We start from the raw sequence: 20,738 nt of genomic DNA, 5'->3' as shown, positions 1-20,738 counted from the left end.
ACGGTTTTTGCGTTGTCAAATATTCACGTGACACGTACGTTATCTTTTATTAGAAACGCTTAAATACATATTATATGCTTAGGGTTATGGTGAAAGAAACCAATTATATGTACTAAGTATTTTTGAATAATCACACATTTTGCAAAATTCAACTCATTTAAAAATTAAAGTTAATTGTGTATTTATATAAATAAACATCATATAAGTATACGAAATAGGATATACGAAAATTCCATGATAAAATATCAGTTTTAGCCAATTAAAAATATGAGTTTTATTGCACTGTTTTGTAAACTATCAGACGAAACAAAATTGAGCAATCTTCAGCAAAATCTTAGTTGATATCGAAATAAGGAAAGTCATAATTTGGAAACATGCGTATCCGCTGTAAAAGAGTGGTAGACTCCGGTACGGGTCCAAAGCGACCCGAGAGGGCTAGCACAGGGAGTGACCGTACACAGTGATTTATGTGCTCGTAAACTCGCACACGCCGCTGCCCTCGCGCTCACTTGTATAATTCATTGTGCCAGGTCACGCTTGACCAGGGCCTAGACCGGATTGCGTTACAGATTTATCGTTTGTATTTATAGAGGAAGTTTTGATATACAATAAAAAGTTAGGAAGTATTCGTGCTTTGTTGCCAAATAACGAACAAAAAGTTATGTAGTTTATACTGATTGTTTTTCGTTAGCTTATATTGTATTTGTAATTGTACGTGTGTGTGATATTTATTACTGTTTGCGTAACAACAAACACATAATAAAAATAAACTGCAAGTACAATGATGAATAAAAGCGCGAAGCTTATTAAACTGAATCGGTAAGATGAAAATGAATGTTGCTTTTGTTGTCGTTCCATTTTATGTCAAATATTGAATTTAAATGTACAAAATACCTGTGTTAAATATAAAATATATTAAAATTATAAATAGTATATATAATAATTATAAAATATTTGGTGAAAAACGATAACTTATTTCATATATATATATTAATGAATTTGTAAATAAATAAAAAGAGTTTAATCCATATTTAGTCACACATTTCAGATAATCATCGACTTAAATATAAGTTTTTACGCATTTACATTTATTATAAAAAAATACTCAATTGCGAATAACATTTCGAATTTGTCCGTAAAGCCAAAAAATCTACATAACAAGCTGATATATTTCAAAAAGACGTTCTTGTCTCGTCTATAGTTTTTGGTAAAATACCTTTATGAATAGTCAATACAACTACAAAAACCTCGTTAGTAATTCTTTATACTCATATCATATAACCTTAAGTAAACCTACCTTACACCTATATATTTATAATATATTTTCACTAAATTATCTATAAGTATAAAAAATCGATACATCATAATATGCTGTAACCTATCGTGAAAGGAAAAATAATAGGCAAAGAGAATTCAGTCTATCTACTAAACACTCGCAGTGTAAAACGTTCAATATCATCTGCACTGAAACGCGAATTTTCCTGCAATCGATCGCTGGGTGGACCCGATAACCAGGATTGGTCGAGGGGCGTGGTGGTTGTTATCATTAGAGAGAGGTCGACCAATCGCGAGGAGGTACTGATAAGAGGGTTTGGGGTTGGTTTGTGGGGTGGTGTCAGTACGCCGAGCGCAGCGACTGAGGTCGGCTGTTGATCATGCTGGGTGCCATGATGTATCCCGGCGCGGAGGACGAGCTCGGCGACATGCGCGTACCGCCGATACAGCTCGAACATCTGCCTGAAGTGTTTCTCTGTACGTAAATTCAAATACGTGATGTGTTAAGTTGTTTGTGAATTTAGTGAATAGTGTTACATGTACATTTATGATATATTCTTTCATTGTTGGTTGTGATCACATTATATTAATGGCATTAAAGTATGGTGGTACCAAAACAATTGGATTTTTATAGGAAAAAACAATATAGGTTGACTAATCGTCATCAAAGCGTAGTTAAATATTAAACTATACAAAAAACATCTTTTTTAATAATCTATACATATGAATGTTTTGTTTGGTTAAGTAGTTATTTGTTTTAGTTTATTATTTCATATGTAGGTAATAAAGGTGTTTAAATAAAGTCGAAGAAGTGACTGTTTTTAAGTCAGTGCGTTAAAAACTTGGAAATTAAATATGCAACACAATTTATTAAATGAATTGAATATCAATTTTTGCCTGATTAATTATTATTTTTATTAATTCAATGATATAAAAATAAAACGTAAACCTGAGGAATTCTATGCATTTCATTAGCACACTAAAACAACAACATAGATTATTTAATTTATTTGTTGTTTTTTTCTAGGCTATATTAATAGCTTTTTTGCAATCGAAGTAGGAATAAAGATTGGTATAGCTTTTGATTTACGTAGGTATGCCAAGCTATTTTCTAATACCTCAGCTATATTTTGCACTACTAAAAGTTCTTGACTAGAATATTTTTATTAATAATTCAACGCTGTTGTACTTAACTATAACATTATAATACAACAAATTTCCTTCGAAATTTTCTCCAAAAGCATTGCGATTCTGTATGGATTCCCTTCGTATCTCATTTGTGATATGGTGACGTTTACGGCGATGCGCCATTTGATACGTGAATTCTATTAATTTCATAATTACTATAGACAATTTCGCCTATCATTTTTTGACATTTTGAGCTTGTGTTTTGCGGTGAGATTTGAGTTTCGTTTTACAGAATAGCTCTACTGCTCCATCGTCGTTTAAACTGCGATTTTTTCGAAAATTCATATTGAATTACATCAATCCAATCCGCCCAGTGATATCGGTACAGTATGTCTATTATTCAGATGACAAATGTTGTTTATTTAGGTTTTGTCCTTTTTAATTTGAATAGAATACAGAAAAGTCAAAAGTACAATATATTTCGATTATATAAAGAATATAATGTATTTCTCTTAAATTTTTATTCCGCACATCAACCGTCATCGAACGCGCAGTGACATGGCTAACAAAATTTGTTTGTCATTGTCATTTGTTTGTTTTTCTTTACATATAAACTTCACTCTACTTTACTTTATCATACACCACACAAACAAAATAAATAAATAAATATAACTTGGAACCAGCCTAAATAAAATAGGCGTACAATGTTTGCGACCTTATAAGTATATAAACAATAAAAATGACTAGGCTCGTTAACAGGATAAAGGAAACCTATATATTGCAATGATACTCTCTCAGGAACATCTGACGAGTTGGGGGCGACCTTAATATTAAACTAGTACTTAAATATTGTGCAGAACAAAATATTTTTGTGAACAGAATTAGGATGTATCATTGGAAATATATAGGTTTTCTTTACCCTATAAACGAACCTATACCAAACATTATATAAAAACCTACGTCCGTCTTTAGGGTTCAAGCTTCCTTCATACCAAATTTCATCAATGCAGGTAAAGCCGCAGTAACATCTAATATATTATTCATTTTACCTCTTAACAGTAAAAATAAAAGAGCAAAATTTAAACGTCGGGATAAGAGCTGATTTATTTATAAGTGTAAAAAATTTGCGCACTTTTATGTTTAACTAGCTACTGACACTTGGCTTATCTTGTATAATATTGCTAATACATATATATAAATTTTTATAAGTGTGTATGTTTGGTTCGTAGGTATTAGCAAAAATATTTTAAATTAAATTTCTCAGACTTACGGATAGGTAATCAGAAAGTGTACATTTGCATATATTTTAGCCTCAGATTATTAATTGAAAAATATATGGAAAGAGATCTTATTACTATATAAATATTTTATCTTAAATATTTGTTTGTGGAATTACAAGCTAGATATACTGGCCCAAGATTTACATAAAATTGAGTTGATATTTATTTTTATAGTAAAAGGATTCTATTTAATTTATTAAAACAATTGCGTCTGAATTTTCAAATTTGTATTTTCGATTCGTCATAGATCTGTTGACTCATAAAGGTTTATTTATTTAAGTTTTGTCACGTATTTTTTTGGATATGTATATGTTTCCATATAAAAAATATTTCGAAAACATAATCCCAGGAAAACCCATACACACTCATAATTGATCTTAATAGGTTTTTCTTTATCTTAATAGGTTGTCAACCTATTAAAAACAATAAACTATATTTATTATTACTATTTCTTAAAAACAATTGTATTGTTTTTATTGAATGCTCACCTACCCAGATGGGCTTGCACAAAGCCCTTCCACCAAGAAAAACTTATGACTTCGCGTCTCAATTGTGACGTGGCGATAACCGATATAAAGAGCCGAGATGGCCCAGTGGTTAGAACGCATCTTGACCGATCATTGCGGGTCAAACTCAGGCAAGCACCGCTGAATATTCATGTGCTTAATTCATCTCGTGCTCGGCGGTAAAAGAAAACATCCTGAGGAAACTTGCATGTGTCTAATTTCATAGAAGTTCTGCCATGCCAATCTGTATTCCACCAACCCGCATTGGAACAGCGTGGTGGAATATATTCCAAACCTTCTCCTCATAAGGAGAGAAGGCCTTAACCCAGCAGTGGGAATTTTACAGGCTGTTGTTGTTGATAACCGACATACGCCATTTTGATTCTTACACGTATCTCTTAAATTTCGTAATTATTAAAAACAATGTCGTTAACATTTCCATTCTGACGTTTCACGTTTCTATTCTGCGGTGATTTCGATTATTCTTCTTAAAAAATTGGTCTACTAAATTAAACTGAAATATTGCACACCCATTGAGGATGTATTGTAACATATATAATTTGTATTGAACTTTTTTGTAATGTATCGTAGAAGAAACTCTTTTGTTTAAATATAACTTATATATAATATATAATTAAAGTAAAATAATATAATTTGAGTAAAAGATGTATAATAATATAATTAAAGAATAATTTGGGATATTTGGTCCTCCGTCGCAAACAATGAAAATTCTTGAATTAAAATAGGTATGTCTCTTTGCGCTGAATATATTTTCCTAATACTGTTTAAACTTAATTGCTACTAATAAATACGGCCTCAACTTTTCGAACTTTTGCTTTTGATGCTCTCCGATATTTTTTGTGTTCCAGTCCAAAAAAGTATTCAAAGTTCTAGCCCAATTGGATTGAATTAAGTGTTCCAACATTTACTAGCGAGATTTGACTTACAAAAACTAACAAATGAAGTTAATAACAACAGATAATTAAGAGAAATGAGTTTTTTTGGATTTAGTTAGAATTAGCCCTAATATTTTAACAACTTGTCATTGGTCAGTTTTGGTTTATAGATATGTATCTAGTTAGATTCTTACATATACGTGAATAAGTAATGATGACTACTTTTTTATGAGGATTCTTAATTTTGTTGTTTGTTGCAGCCAGTATACCCAAATGTGGTGGGTGTCACGAAATGATCGTAGATCGGTACGTGTTGAAAGTATCCGATCGCACTTGGCACGCGGGTTGCTTGCGCTGCGTGGAGTGTCGGGCTATGCTCTCTGGAAAATGTTTCGCGAGGAACAACCAACTCTATTGTACTGAAGATTTTTTCAAGTAAGCCTCTGTACATTTATACAGCTAAACATATATAATCATACATACATAATCATAGCTGTTGGTCTTTAATACGTAATTTTTTTTATTATAGTCTTTTACAAATTTAAAATACACACTTCATTATATACAGAAAACATACTAGTATATTTTCTGTTTTCTGATGTAACGCATAGATGACTAAATATGCAAATGATAACGATTGCATTTTATAAGTAAGTTTTTCTATACAAATTATATTGAAAACTCTAAGGAAAAGAGAGAATCAAAAATCAACGATATTCATTAAATATCAATGATCGTGTATGTACACAACTAACACATATTTTAAGATACAATAATTGTATTAAATAAGTATTGTATTATACAGGTGATAAAAGAGTTTGAATTAAATATTCGTTTTTTTCATACAGGATACTTAAAATGGTTTATACTATTATGTGATGACTAGCCACTATTCCGGGCTTTCCTAGGGTAGAATATATAAAACGAGATGGAACACTTACCAAAGATTTATTACAATCAAATGAATAGGTTAAGAATGCATAGAAGGCAAACGAAATTTTTATTTATTTTTTAAGTCAAACTTTACTTAAAAAATCATACAACAAATGAAAATCGTGTATAAATAATTAAACATATACCTTTGTATTTCATTTGAAGATTTTGTATCGAAGTTTTACGGTATATAAAATATATTTAAAAATAATTAATATTATACATAAAAAATCTTGATAATTTGTCATATTTATTTAACTGGTATAACTTAAAAGTTGCAACGAAAAATAATCCAAAATTTCTCAACTTTTGCTTTTGTTTTGCTAACTAAAAGGTAAAGTTGGATTTTATTTTTTCATTTACACTTTTTATCAAATGATTGTCCTTTTTTATGTCACTGTGCGAAGCGAAGTAGGTAGGCTGTGTGTTGATAGCGAAGTAGGTAGGCTATGTACATAGATTATAAGCTAATGAGATTAAAATTGAGACAATAAATACAATTTAAAGCGATAGACACATTCCGCGGTTCAAATGATTACTTAATCTTAAGTATTATTATTGTCTAAAACTCTGGATTAAACTGAGCATTTTCTGCTTAAACGGGTTAAGCTTCCCTAGCAAACTATATTAAAATAAATCTACAATAATTGTAATTTCATTTTATTTAGAATCTCTTGTAATCTCAATTTATGTAGATATATTAATCATACCTTAATATAATTCATAAATTGAGTGTATTCCGCGTCGTATATGTTGTTGATTTGCTGTTTGACATTATAATCACCTGCCAAGTGTAACTAATACAAATCTACTTTTTTTTTTTCAAATTATAACACATTAAAAGTATTGTATACATCCTGACGACATTCATCTTTTTGAAATAATCATATATAAACAATATCTTAAAAGTAATAGAAAGAATTAATAACAAATATCACTTTGATAATGTTGTTTGTTGCGGTTGTTGTCCCAGGCGGTTCGGTACGAAGTGTGCTGGCTGCGGTCAAGGCATTCCTCCAACGCAAGTGGTGCGACGTGCGCAGGCGCACGTTTACCATCTCAGGTGTTTCGCTTGCGCAGCATGCGCGCGCACTCTAAACACTGGAGATGAATTCTATCTAATGGAAGACGGCAAGCTCGTATGTAAGCCAGACTATGAAGCGGCGAGAGCAAAAGGTAAATATAGTATAATAAAGTTGGTATCTTTCATGTCTATCTAATCACTTCGATTTTTTAATCACGAATCACTATTAAATTTGCTAATTTTCGAACTTTTAAGTATGTCAGATTTCAATAAACTAGTCTAGTTTTGTAAATCCCAACAATCAATTGTCAGACTGACATTGACTGCAGTTGCAATGGTTAATTGCTGTTGGATTGACCAGACTCAAACTCAAATAACTTTATTCAATATAGAAGCATTACACTTTCTTACTGGTGGTCAATTGAAACACTACCACCGGTTCGGAAAAGAAAGTACCCTGACCTGAGAAGAACCGGCGAAAGAAATTCAGCGGGTTTTCTTTTTTTTTTTTTGTTTTGTTTGTCTCATCTATTATATAAATAAACAATTTAATATGAGATGAAATAGCCAGAAGGCGATCGTTTCATTCCCAAGATGTGCTATCGATCATAAACTCATTAATTGTATAATAACCTTTTGCGCACAAGCGTTCCTTAATATTTTTTTTAATTTGGCAACAGTGTAGAACAAGCATCTCATGTAAATACAGAACCCAGATCAAGTAAACAGACCGTTCCGTTATAGGTGAAGGTTCCCTAGACGGTGACGCAGCTAGCAAACGGCCGCGGACTACCATTACTGCTAAGCAGTTGGAAACGCTTAAAAGTGCCTACAGCAGTAGTCCGAAACCAGCTCGGCACGTCAGGGAGCAGCTCGCTCAAGATACCGGCTTAGACATGCGTGTCGTTCAAGTTTGGTTCCAAAATAGGTGAGTTGTTTAATATTTAAAATTCAGTTACTATACACACTATTAACCTGCTGACTGTTCTACACCCGGGCTAATTATTATGTAAAAATTAGTACAAAACAATTTATATATGTACATACATACAAACAATAAAACACCCCTAAATCCGAGATGTTATTGAGAACATCCTGACAGAAAAATTCAATAATATTTCTTTGGCCTTACATTAATTGTGCTCCAGATCGGAGTCTGCAACTACCCATTAGATCAACTATGCAATGATTTATGTAATTATTAAACAAATAAACGTACTACATTTCGTATCACAATTTCAAGAAATTCGTTTTTATGTAAACAAACCAAACAACATACAACAACAAAAATACCTACTGTTACTTCTACTCTTACACATTGTTATTCAATGAATTCTAACAAAACACAAATAGCCGTTCTTCAGTCAGAATTAAATATAAAACTGTCATATTTTTATTTTGACGACGCTTGTCAAATTAGAATACTTGGTAAAATAAAACGTTTTTAGAAGATTTTTTAGTAAAGATTCATTACAATGCAGCTCATTAAATAGTTGGATAACGCTTTAATTGTCCGCGTTTAACCATATTCTTTTTTAAATTGTTACCATAGCAATAAATAAAAAAACAAAAACAAAAAATATACCTATTACATTAAACACCTATATGGTTATTTTTTATCTTTCTAGCTAGAGAGCCAATCAACCGTTCAAGCGTTAATCGTTTCTGCGACCATATTAATTATAAATCGATTTTAGATGTCAATAATCAATTTATTATACACACACAGTTAGTTAGGTCCCGATTAGCACAAATAACTTACGTCGGACGGAACGTTAACAAGACGTAAACAAGATTTATACTTTATAGTCCAAGCTAGATACTATAATGTTTACGATTTGATAAAACGCGATTATAGTATATTATATAACTCGACAATGTACATACTACTTCCTGTTAAATAATACTTCCTGTTAATCGTTACTAACATTTATTTATTTTTAAATATAGAATAATAAATATAGAACCTCATTAACTTAAACCTTTTGAGCATGTAGTCGAAATTATTTACTAATATCGAGGACTCTTTAATTTTTTGACTGAACTGCAGTCAATTACAACTAAAATAGTAGAGGTTAAAAATATATTTTACTATCTGTTTCTCTTTAACTTTTGCAGCAACATTAGTGTTAGAATTAAATTAAGGTTAGTTATTTTTAATATTATGGATTGTTATCGTAATAAACTAATTTGCAAAAATAACTTTAGTTACCTTCTAATAACTCAAAAGTTAATTTACCTGTTGTTCAAGCGACTGAAAGTAGTAATAATTGTTTTTCATTCAAAATCACTTTCAACCAACCTGTTCAATCAAAATATTTTTTCCTGCTTTTTCAACCGACTTCCAAAAGGAGGAGGTTATCAATTCGTCTGTATTTCTTTTTTTTTTTTTTATGTTTGTTACCTCATAACTTTTCACTGGGTGGACCGATTTTGATAATTTTTTTTTTGTTTGAAAGGTAGTGCTTCCCGTGGGGTCCCATTTTTTTATTTTTTTTTCCGATGATGGTATCCATGTGAAAACGACATAAGTCTTAAATTTGCATTATGATTTATGTATATGCGCGACAAATAGGTGAATAACTGAAAATCACGTTAACCAATTTTGATAATTCTTTTTTTATTATAAAATATACTTCAAGGGTAATTTGGTGAAAGTTTGGTAAGGTTCTGAGCACAGGATCCATGACAAAGTAACGGAACGGAAGGGAACGGAACAATTCTGAGGAGCACGTTAGCTATACTCAGTCGAATCTTTTATTTATAGGTTATTTGGATATTTGAGTCACCTTCCGTAATGTGGTTATGTTTATGTAATTATCATAGTCGAATATTGTAATCAACTAGCTACCCACCCCGGCTTCGCACGGGTGCAATAGTGATACTAAATATACTACAGAATTTGTTTATATACGACATCACATCGCAAACTTCTAAAATTATCAGTGTTTCTTTACTATATTGTTCATGTTTTATATACACAAACCTTCCCCTTGAATCACACTATCTTTTGAAAAAAACCGCATCAAAATCCGTTGCGTAGATTTAAAGATATAGGGACAGAGAAAGCGACTTTGTTTTATACTATGTAGTGATGGAACTCCTATACGGCTCGCAGTTAGGGTGCAATATGGGGCAGAATTTCTTACTATCTTTAATCAAATTTTGTGTATGTGATGTGATGTCATATGATGTCCGAAATATAGTTGGTCTTTTTCAAAGTTTTTTTGCCGAGTTCGATTACAGCTCTTTCGAGGGATCCTTGTAGTTTACGCCGCGTGACGTATTAAATCCGCATTTTCGAAAGTCTATTTTTGCTTTATTCGCAAGTTTCCTTTGAAATTGTCCTCGAAGTAGTTTCTGACTCATATAAACGGAACGTTTAATCTATCCATATTAAAAAAAAAATTAGTTAGTCAACATCAGCTTCACTTAAAATCAAAAAATAAATAAAATTTTAACAAAAAGAAAAACCGACTTCAAACAAATCACTATTTTAAAACAAATGAATATGCACGAAAAAGTAATAAGTCGGTGTCAGCCACGGTGCCCTTGCCCCAACAATCAAAAGAAAGAAGCGATACGAGCCCCTTGATTGATCCAGTATATATTTATGTAATTATCATAGACACCGGCTCCAAATATACCAATAACTATAACTACATGATATAATCGTTAATCGACTTTTAAGTAGTCTAATATTTTTCATTTCATTTAACTTAGGAAGACTCTAAAAAATATGTTGAATACGCAATTATTTTTATTACTTTTTCGTGCATATTCATTTGTTTTAAAATAGTGATTTGTTTGAAGTCGGTTTTTCTTTTTGTTAAAATTTTTCAAGTAAAAGTATTTTCGCCTGGTTAAGGGGTTTGACGTTGTAGTCAATTATAAAACTTTTTTTATACGAGGTTATTTTTGTTCTTGAATTTTACAATAACCTATTTTTTTTTTTACTTTTTTCTGTTCTGTAAATAATACCTTTTCTGCTGTTTAACAAAACTCAGTAATAAGAACTTCACAATCCGTTATATGTTAGTAATAAAAAATAGAATATTTCACTGATTTGAGATTAGTCTTTGTTGGCACGTTACGAGTATCCGTGATATTGGTGGCGAACGTTGTTATGCTATCTATTTTGTTTTAACTTTGCTATATGGCGCTGCAACACTTTATATGTTATATCATTCAGTCTATTACCAAGAATGGTGGTATAATATACGTATATATGCACTGGATTACATAGGCAAGACAACATCTGCCGTTCTGCTATATTTATAAACTAAGACAGAGTATAAGAAGTTAAATAACTATTTTTGCGGTTCCTCAACCTCCTTAACTCTGCAGTTATTACAATCAAATAATATAATTCATTGATGAAATCCACGCAATCTTTCTCAATAGAGACTAGTAAAGAGAAAAGGAGATGAGTAAAATGTTTAAAGAAACACTTACTCTTTATACACTTACTCTCCGATAGAAACAATCCAAAATGCCCCGAGATTAGACGAAAAATCATCGGTAGAACACTTTGAACCCCTTTGACCGTCAATAATTTCCTAGGTTGAAACAAAATTATTAGATGAGAAATATGATAAAATTTCAATATGCCTCTCCAACTGAATGAAAAAGCTAATGACAATATTATACTCACAGGTACTATTCGGATAATCATTCAGCTAACTTAATAAACAAAATAAGCAACAAATAAAACTCATACAACCGTTATTTTAATACATTTTGATTTCTATGATCTATGCTACGTATTTCGAACATTTACATACTAAATGTCACAGTATTATGAATTACAAATGTATCGATTCAATTTAACAAATACGTATAATGCGTTTGGTTAACTCAAAGCGACCTTGCTTTACAAAAGAATAACCTTCGTCGAGTGAATTATTACCGGTGTTTTTTTTCATTGTATTTATCTTGTTATGAAAATATACATCAGCACAAACAGCAAAACACAAAAAAATATATAGATACACATATTGCTTGTTAAATCTTATGTCAACATTAATTGGTGAGTTACAATATAAAAATCATTTCGATGTGAAACTTTTAGTTGAAATAAATTAAATATGGAATAAGTATACAATTTTTGGAACTAAAAATTGTTAATTTATCGGAATTACAAAATCTTACTCATAATTTTAAAAAATGACCTGAAGAAAGACCATTGGATTTCTTTTCTTAATACTTTCACTGTATACTGTATACTGAATTAAATAATATTACATGTCAAAATAGAACTAAATATAAAAAGTGTTTAAGCTAATAAAGAGATTACTTATGTGTTGTTATCATGTTTTAATATTATAAATGTGTGTTTGATGGCCGCTGAACGGAATTTGTTGAAATTTGCTATGAAGCAAACTTACGAACGAACTTTAAGAAAGGACATAGACTACTTTTTTTGCATGACACATGAAAACCAACACCGTAAAACGCGAGCGACGCCGCGCGCGATTGTTATTCGATAATAAACAAAAATAATTTCAAAACATTCAATTGTACTGTGTAAGAATTCATACATGTACATGTTTATTATACACCAGCGCATTCATATTTCACATGTAGGTTTACGTTTGGCTATCATAGAATGTTTGGTTTCGCGCGAGCGGCTTCAGTCACGGCAGCCGTCACGCCCTGCGCTTTAGCCTCGCCTCGTAAAAACTGCGCCCGTTATCACAATACCTGACTTCTACTTTAAATTAGATACACCTTTTATATATGTATACATTTATATTGTATGTAACACGAGTTGTTGATTAGCTTGCTAGTACTGCCTTAAATATGTATTAATAATAATCTACCAGTTCAAACATTAGAAATTTTTGCTATATATTTACTCATCATTTTATTTATAACCAGGCTTCGCGTCGGTGTAAAGCTGATACTAAATATTACTATACAATTTTTCTTATTTCTTTAGTATATTGTCCATGATAAAACTTTCCTCTGGAATCACTCTATCAATTGAAAAACAACCGCATGAAAATTGGTTGCGTAATTTTAAAAATTTATGCATACATAGGGATACGACTTTTTTATACTATGTAATGATAATGATGATAGAATTAATGAATAAATAAATAAGAGACAACATCACATACATTACTCTGATCCCAATGTAAGTAGCTGAAGCACTTGTGTTATGGAAATCAGAAGTAACGCCGGTACCACAAACACCCAGACCCAAGACAACATAGAAAACTAATGGTAATCTACATCGACTCGGCCGGGTATCGAACCTGGGACCTCAGAATGGCGTACCCATGAAAACCGGTGTAGACACCACTCGACCACGGAGGTCGAATGAAAAAAAAAAAGATTTAAATATTAATAGTGTTATATCTAATTCGTATAGAAAGACGTTTTATAACGTCGCTTATCAGTATCATATAAAAAGATCAATAAGTTTACACGGCACTAACATGGCAGAAGCTATTCGGGCGTTGTTCCAATAATCCATCGTGGCTATATCGCAGCACGCGGTCCCTGCGGACAGGGCGGAGGCGCATTAATTAATCGCGCTTCGCTTGGACTCCCTACCGCTTCGCTAATAACACACGCTAAACATACGCAATAGGGAGCTTTTATATGGGGTATTTAGGTACTTTCTGAAATCAATAATTCCTGCTACTGCTAATAATAAATAGTAGTATAATTAATTTTTAGAAACAGTTACAATATTAGTAATATATGTTTTGTAGGGTAATTAAATTATACTTTTGTAATACATGTCTGTTGTCTGTCTGTTTGAAATTGTATATCGCGGTAAAAATAATGAGTAGGGTAAAATATAGAGATAAATTAAATTAAATAAATATTACCTATTTAAAAAAAGCTTGAAATTCGTCTAAGAAGAGATTCGCGGCTTACGGAATATAATAGGAATATATGTAATATCATTTTATATTTTAGACTAACAATAAGTAGTCTTTCATATCTTTTCCAACAATGAGGATAGATTAAAAAGAGTTCATACTCATTAATTCTTATCTTTATTCTCTTTTAGAATAGCACGCATTCTTTCACCGTTAATTTGCTTCTAAAAATACCTTTATTCAATGTTATGTTAAAACAATTAATCTCGCTAACGTTACTAACGGTTCTTACCATAACGTAGGTAAGCCTATAGGTAAGCTTCATACGGCTTTTCATTCCAAAAGATACTTATCTAACAATATTGATAACGATTAATCCATGGATTGTATACTCATTGAAGCAATTGTAACTTGTATAATGTATAATTCCTCTTTTTAAAAGGAGAGCGAAAGAGAAGAGGTTGAAGAAGGACGCAGGGCGGACACGCTGGTCGCAATACTTTAGGTCAATGAAGGGAGCGGGTGGAGGTTCTCCGAGGCACGATCGACTCCTTGACAAGGATGAGCTGAAAATCGACTTGGATTCTTTCAGTCACCACGGTAAGTTATGCTTTTAAGTTCAATACTTATTTTTAGAAGATTACATTTTGCATAACCTTTCTTAATTTATTGATTTAACTGTAATAGTCGATACACAAGGTCTATTTTCAGCACTTGTGAAAAAGGGTAAATTGGGCACAAAAGCCCCGTCTTTGGGTAAAAGTTCTATCCTACTTTTATACGGTTGCTAGTTCTGGAAATATGTTAGTCACCATTTCACCCGAAAATGCATCTCTCTCGTTTCGTCTCTCTATTTTCCTTTAACTTCGACGACGATTTTGAACTAACGATTTTCGGTAAAAAGTTACATATGCTCTATTAATCGTTTATTTATGTAATGTGTAATTATTTCAGAGTTAAGTAACGACAGCTATAGCACCGCGGCGCTGGGTGGCGAGGAAGGCTCGCCAGCGGGTGGTGCATCAAGCGCCCGCTTCGGGGCCACACCGCCTTACCTGCGTGCTCACTCACCTCCACACGCGCATTACCACTACCCACCAGACCATCTTGTATATACTAATATTGGTATGTATAATATAAATTTATTAATAAATTGACTAGATCTAAACACATATTGTGACTCAATTAACCGATGATTGCGGGATCAAACCCAGGCAAGCACCGCTGATTCATGTGCTTAATTTGTCTTTATAATTCATCTCGTGCTCAGCGGTGAAGGAAAACATTTTAAGGAAACCTGCATGTGACAAATTTCATCTAAATTCTGCCACATGTGTATTCCACCAACCCGCATTGGAACAGCGTGTTTTAATTTTTCATCAATTATTTACGTATAAATTAGCTGTTTTTCTTTTCAAATTAAACAATACAAATATTTAAGCTTGGCTTTAATCAACAATAATGTAATTTAAATCTCGTCCAGGTCAATCAATGGGCGGCGCTGGTTTGGGAGCGGGAGCAGGAGGTGCATCAGACATGAGTAGTTCGTCTTCTCCAGCTGCTGGAGGATACCCTGACTTCCCCCCTTCCCCTGACTCTTGGCTCGGAGAGCCGCACCATTACTCGCCACGAGGCTATCCCTAGCGGCGGCCACCTCCGGCGCACGCGCAGCCCGCGCCCCCGCCGCTACCAGCACCCTGCCCTCCACAAGTGATTGGCGTGCAACCGCTTGAGCTAGTCGTCAAGCGTGAGCTGTGATTCACATGAATCTAAAATGTTGCATAGCACAGAAACAAGAAAATGACACAATGAAGCTATTGAGTGTAAATTTGACCAGTGACTAGCTAAATTGAAAAACATTGAATAATTATATATTACGACAAACAATTTGAATGGATATTGTTTATGTTCCAGCGAAAGAAAATAACATTGTTTATATCATCTCTGATAATTTTAAATAACATAAGCTTAACTTGTAAATAATTGTAGTCATACAATTTGTGATCGCAAATCTAAACGCCTAAAATAGCAATTAACTATGTAAATAATTTTATTAGTAGGACGTAATTGACAGTATGTTGTAAGTGATTTGCAGACTTAATAAGGATCTGATTATATTTTATTGACAATTGTAATTAATATTACTCTTTTAATTAGACGTTATTATTATATTTAATTTCGATATAAAATTATATGTTTGTGTAATCAAATCGATATTATTGTAAATACATTTAATGTAATTATTACTTTAGAATAGCACTTTCATAAGGCCATAGTGATATACTTCGTGCAAAAAAATCTAGTCGAAAAATAAATGGTATATTAATAATAACACATAATACGGTAATTACCATGAAGTTTTATTTACAAATTGAACATATTTTTTTTTAAGTTATAGTTCCGTTGTAGCCACTCCCCAATATTGTTGCATGCGGCCTTCGAGGTCTAACGACTCTTGGGATTGAGCTGTTTTTTCTTGAATTACAGCAAAATCGTATTCTAAGTGGTACGGCATAAGTCTTTGCAGGGAACCAAAGTAGGCAGCATTTGGTCCACCATTTGGCACTCTACCTGAACCGTATCTTAGTTCTGGTTTCAGTGTGTTACCAAAAGATCTCGCGCTACCAAAATGTTTTGACAGAAATGGAACTTTGGGCTGTTTACCTGTTAAATGTAGCTGAGGGCTACTTCCCGACAGTCCTTTAATGTTCCTCAAATTGTTACCAGTGGTTTTAATACCTTTTGATAGGCTATCCAGTTCCTTATCGAATAACATTTGAGTATTTTGCTCTAACATGTACTCCCAACATTTAAATTGCTCGTCTGAAGATGGTATATCCTCGGTTTTCCGTTGATCCTCTTTGTCTTCTTCAACTCTTACTCTAATTGCTCTGGCGACTCCACCACGAGGCCTCCTTTCTGATGCTCTTATATGTGATCTTACGCTAGCGTAGTGTTGATGGCTCACTGATTCATTGGAGGGTCGATCACTTTGTCCACTGGGAGAAGACCTTTCGCTGCCAGATTTAGGCGAACTTATAGAATGGCAACATGGTTCTAGTCGAGAACAGCAACAATCAGCTCGACACACGGATTTATTTGTGTTTATGGTATTTCGCAATTCTCGCATTAGCAAATCGACATCAGATCGTGCTGTATCAAATCGAATAATAACAACCGATATACAGTCTTCAGTTCCGTAGCTTTGTGCTAAGTCTTGTAATCGTTTCGCTGCTAGAACTGGATTTCTTTCGGCTCTTACTTCAGAAACGGCAGCGTCTGTTGTTATATATTTCCAAAACTTGCCATTCCCTAATATTAAAAATTCGTCATCTTCTTTAATAACAGTGTGTATAATATCTGGGTCTGGGACTGTGTTTGGATATCGAGAAGAATAACCTAAGCGTTTATTATTTCCTACTCCTAAACATAATGGGCCACTTCGACGACTTAACACTGCTCGTGTATCACCGACATTAGCTAATCTCATGTTATATTTTTTAGTAGTCTGACCAAAGCTATTTTCGGTTGCATTTACTGGAGATAAGTGGCATAGTATAAGACAAGCACCTTTCCTTTGGCCCTTTTCCTTCAGTTCCCTGTGAGCTGATAAAACAACATATTTCATATATTCATTTACGGTTTCTTTAATCGACTTTTCTTCAAGTACAAGTCCGGGTAAACTTGTTTGCAAAATCTTAGGCACCTCAACACCGGTTTCACCGTCGATTATAGCAAACAATCCTTCTTTATTGCAGAATGAGGGAAGACGAATTTGTGCACATGTTAACTGGAGTTGTTTGCTTGGACATTCTGAAAATCCAACCACCCAAGGTGTTGCACCGTTCAACTCTTCATGGAAATTATGTTTTTGAGATATGGAGACGGAATTCTGACCTGAGACGTCGACAAGACTCAATGGACGTTGGCATTTGTATGCATTAAATTGAGACGGGTCCATTTGTAACTTTTTATTGCAAGATATATCCAGAAATTTCAATTGTTTTGGTGCTAAAAGCTTAAGATCTATTTTATCTAATTCGTTGTGAGCAATATCAAGTATTTTTATTGAAGCACTGCATGCAAACATAGGAACAGAGCGTAACCTATTAGAATGAGCGCGTATCACTCTGATATTGTTTAACTGCGGCAAATTGTCAGGTAGCTTCGTGAGAGAATTTCCGGACAGAATCAACTCTTCGACGTCTGGCCAAAAATTAAAACAGCTTTCAGGTAGACTTGTTAAACAATTATAAGCAATGTGGAGTATCTTGAGGCCTCGAAACGTTATGATAACATCGATTACTTCATCTGTCAAACAGTTTGCCGTTAAGTAAAGGCGCTCTAAGCAGTGTGGTGAAGCTCCCCGGACACGCGGTAGACGACTTAGTCTATTGTTAGACAAATTCAATATACATAATCTATCGCATATTGAGAAGAAGTTTTCTGGAAGCGATTGAATGCAATTATCATGTAATAACAGTTCTTTTAAAGGAGATCTCAGACGGGGCATTGATGGAAAATTTATTATTTTATTATGAGCTAAATGTAGATGACTTAGACTAGAGAGTTCGCTGCAGAATAAATGTTCCGGGAGTGATGTTAATTGATTATTACTTGCGTATAATTTTGTCAAGTCTGAACAACCACTTAGCCACTGTGGCAACGACGACAATTTGTTATATGATACGTCGATCTCCACCAAGTTTATAGGTGGAACCATCGTTGTCAAACTATCCATTTCTGAAAAACAACAAAAAAAAGTTTGAAAATCCTTGCTGCTTGCTGAACACAGATTTTTTTAAATTTAAGGTATATATGTATAGTTCTTTTCTTACGATTATATGGGGCGTGTAAAATCCGTAGTGAAGCGCCGTGTAAAGCCAAATGTTGAATGACATTGTGTGCAGCATACAATTCCCGCAAGCCACGTAAAGCTGACAGCACTAACACTTCGACAGCGTTGTATGAAACATCCAATGATACCAAATGCTAAAAACCGTACAGATATTAAAATTTAATATTACAAAAATTATAATACAAATAGATTAAATTTCACAATTTACACTATTCTTCACTCTTTTATATACATAGCAACAATTTGAGTGAAAAATATTATTATTTATTATATAAATACTCTGGGATCAGAAAAATAGACACACGGTGGCCTGAATTTAAAGTAATTTACGTTATAATACAACTAAAACATCCTTGTGTAGTGGTAGTTGACATTTATTATTGAAAATATAATTATTAATAACAATGATTGATTGTAATAAATACATGTTATTTGTTGATGATAATTTTGGAATAACAAAATTAATTATGGAGCCAATTTCCACACTGAATTATTAAGTACAAGTTGTCGCCGCGGTTTTTCTCGCGTTGTAAGGGTTGGTCCGTTAAGTATTAGTCATATCTTTCCTCGGAGTTCAATCTTAATTCTTACTCAAATTTCATTACAATCGGTTCAGTGCCTTGGCGGTTAAAATCAACGGACAAACAGTTACTAAAGCTTTTAAAATATTAATAAAGATTTTGCATATTATAGATTAGAAGTTTGTAAAAAAAATTATATATTTACTGAGCAATTTAATTATTCAAATTGTATTTTTAATTCCTAAAATATCCAATAAGGCCGTGTAGATTTTTTTTAACTGTAACTTTATGTCGGCCATATTGTTTAGGCCCGTATATCAGATTACAATAATAATTATCGAATATGATAACACATCTACACAAAAATATATTCAAAAACGTTAATTAAACGTGTATACGTGGTATAAATTGTAAGGTCTAACTTACTTCATAATTACCAAGGATAATGCTTCCTTTCAATCTATTGTGACGGAGGTCAACGTTTGTTAGTGGCGGCCTATAATCGCATTTATTCTCTTCATTTGGACCCATTTGCTTAGGATTATTTGACTGAAATGATAAATAAACGAAATATAAACACAATTATATAAAAATAGTGTTGTGACAATAGTATTTTTTAATCTGTATCGATTAAGGGCTAGAACACAAATATTTTTAATTATAATTAATATTATCTATGTGTTCACATATTGCGTGAGATAATATAAGCACATTGTTATGGTCCTATAACGCATATATGTATGTATAAGCGGCACATTAATCGGCAAAATTTATTTAAGGGTTAACATAACTTACAGAACCTCAGTGCTATAACATATAGACATCGGTCTATAAGTGGTTGAGAAGGTTTATCATTTTGACTTATTATTATTTTTTATAACCAAAGTACTCATAATGTTTATATTGAGTATTGTCGCCTAAAATTGCCTGTTTTTAAAAGTAATGGTACCCATTTTTTAAAATGTGTGCCGTGTGTATTGTGTTTGTTAAACAGTATTAATATTTCTTACCAACGTTGTATAGTATAATAAAGGTTCTTTCTTCCGTTATCTCATGATCGGTATGATAATTAATTTGTAATTAATACAAAGTAATTATCATACCGATTGTAAGATAAGCTTTATATACAAATATTTCAATTATTAAGTATGATAAGTACGTTGAGATGCCTAAGATTTTAAAAAATGAGACAAGGAATACATTAAGAAATAATCGATTACGAATTTCTATCTTTAGCGCTACTTAAAAAGTATTCAGATTTCTTAGTAATTAAAAAAAGGTTGTTTATTATACGTACTCCAAAATGCCTTATTAAATTCCGGGCAGCTACGAGCGTGCGTAGTCGAGGCAGACGCAGAACGCAATCAAGTGATGTAATTTCGTTGTCGCTTATATTAATTTCCTCTAATCTGAAAATGGAATAAAAATTATCAATTATCATTATATACAAATATATATATAGATTATTAATTGAAATGATT

General features: G+C 32.6%; 2 protein-coding genes across 2 annotated transcripts in view; one reads left to right on the top strand and one right to left on the bottom strand.

Moving 5' to 3' along the window:
* The first annotated feature begins 1,630 nt into the window (after window positions 1-1,630).
* On the top strand, window positions 1,631-16,222 carry LOC124531177 (LIM/homeobox protein Lhx3). Its single transcript, XM_047105663.1, has 7 exons — window positions 1,631-1,752; window positions 5,346-5,520; window positions 6,992-7,194; window positions 7,787-7,970; window positions 14,321-14,478; window positions 14,833-15,003; window positions 15,362-16,222. Exons 1-7 carry the CDS (start codon window positions 1,656-1,658, stop codon window positions 15,520-15,522), a joined length of 1,149 nt encoding a protein of 382 aa, XP_046961619.1. The 5' UTR covers window positions 1,631-1,655; the 3' UTR covers window positions 15,523-16,222.
* Window positions 16,218-20,738, bottom strand: part of LOC124531176 (protein phosphatase PHLPP-like protein) — a 21,672-nt gene continuing 17,151 nt past the window's right edge. The window contains exons 4-7 of the mRNA XM_047105662.1: window positions 20,555-20,666; window positions 19,684-19,806; window positions 18,717-18,870; window positions 16,218-18,621 (exon numbers count right to left, since the gene is read on the bottom strand). Of these exons, the coding sequence (XP_046961618.1) occupies window positions 16,271-18,621; window positions 18,717-18,870; window positions 19,684-19,806; window positions 20,555-20,666 (2,740 nt within the window). The 3' untranslated portion in view covers window positions 16,218-16,270. The remainder of the gene's footprint in view (window positions 18,622-18,716; window positions 18,871-19,683; window positions 19,807-20,554; window positions 20,667-20,738) is intronic.

The sequence above is a fragment of the Vanessa cardui genome, chromosome 7 (assembly GCF_905220365.1).
Source record: "Vanessa cardui chromosome 7, ilVanCard2.1, whole genome shotgun sequence".
Classification (NCBI taxonomy): Eukaryota; Metazoa; Arthropoda; class Insecta; order Lepidoptera; family Nymphalidae; genus Vanessa; species Vanessa cardui.
The sequence above is the reverse complement of the archived record's forward strand: the minus strand, read 5'-3'. Positions and strand labels throughout refer to the sequence as shown.

Excerpts from the sequence above, each read along its gene's own strand:
- LOC124531177 (XM_047105663.1), top strand. The coding sequence starts at position 1,656 with ATGCTGGGTGCCATGATGTATCCCGGCGCGGAGGACGAGCTCGGCGAC. Across the intron at positions 5,521-6,991 it reads TGTACTGAAGATTTTTTCAA|GCGGTTCGGTACGAAGTGTG; the intron begins GTAAGCCTCTGT and ends TTGTTGTCCCAG. Across the intron at positions 7,195-7,786 it reads TGAAGCGGCGAGAGCAAAAG|GTGAAGGTTCCCTAGACGGT; the intron begins GTAAATATAGTA and ends GTTCCGTTATAG.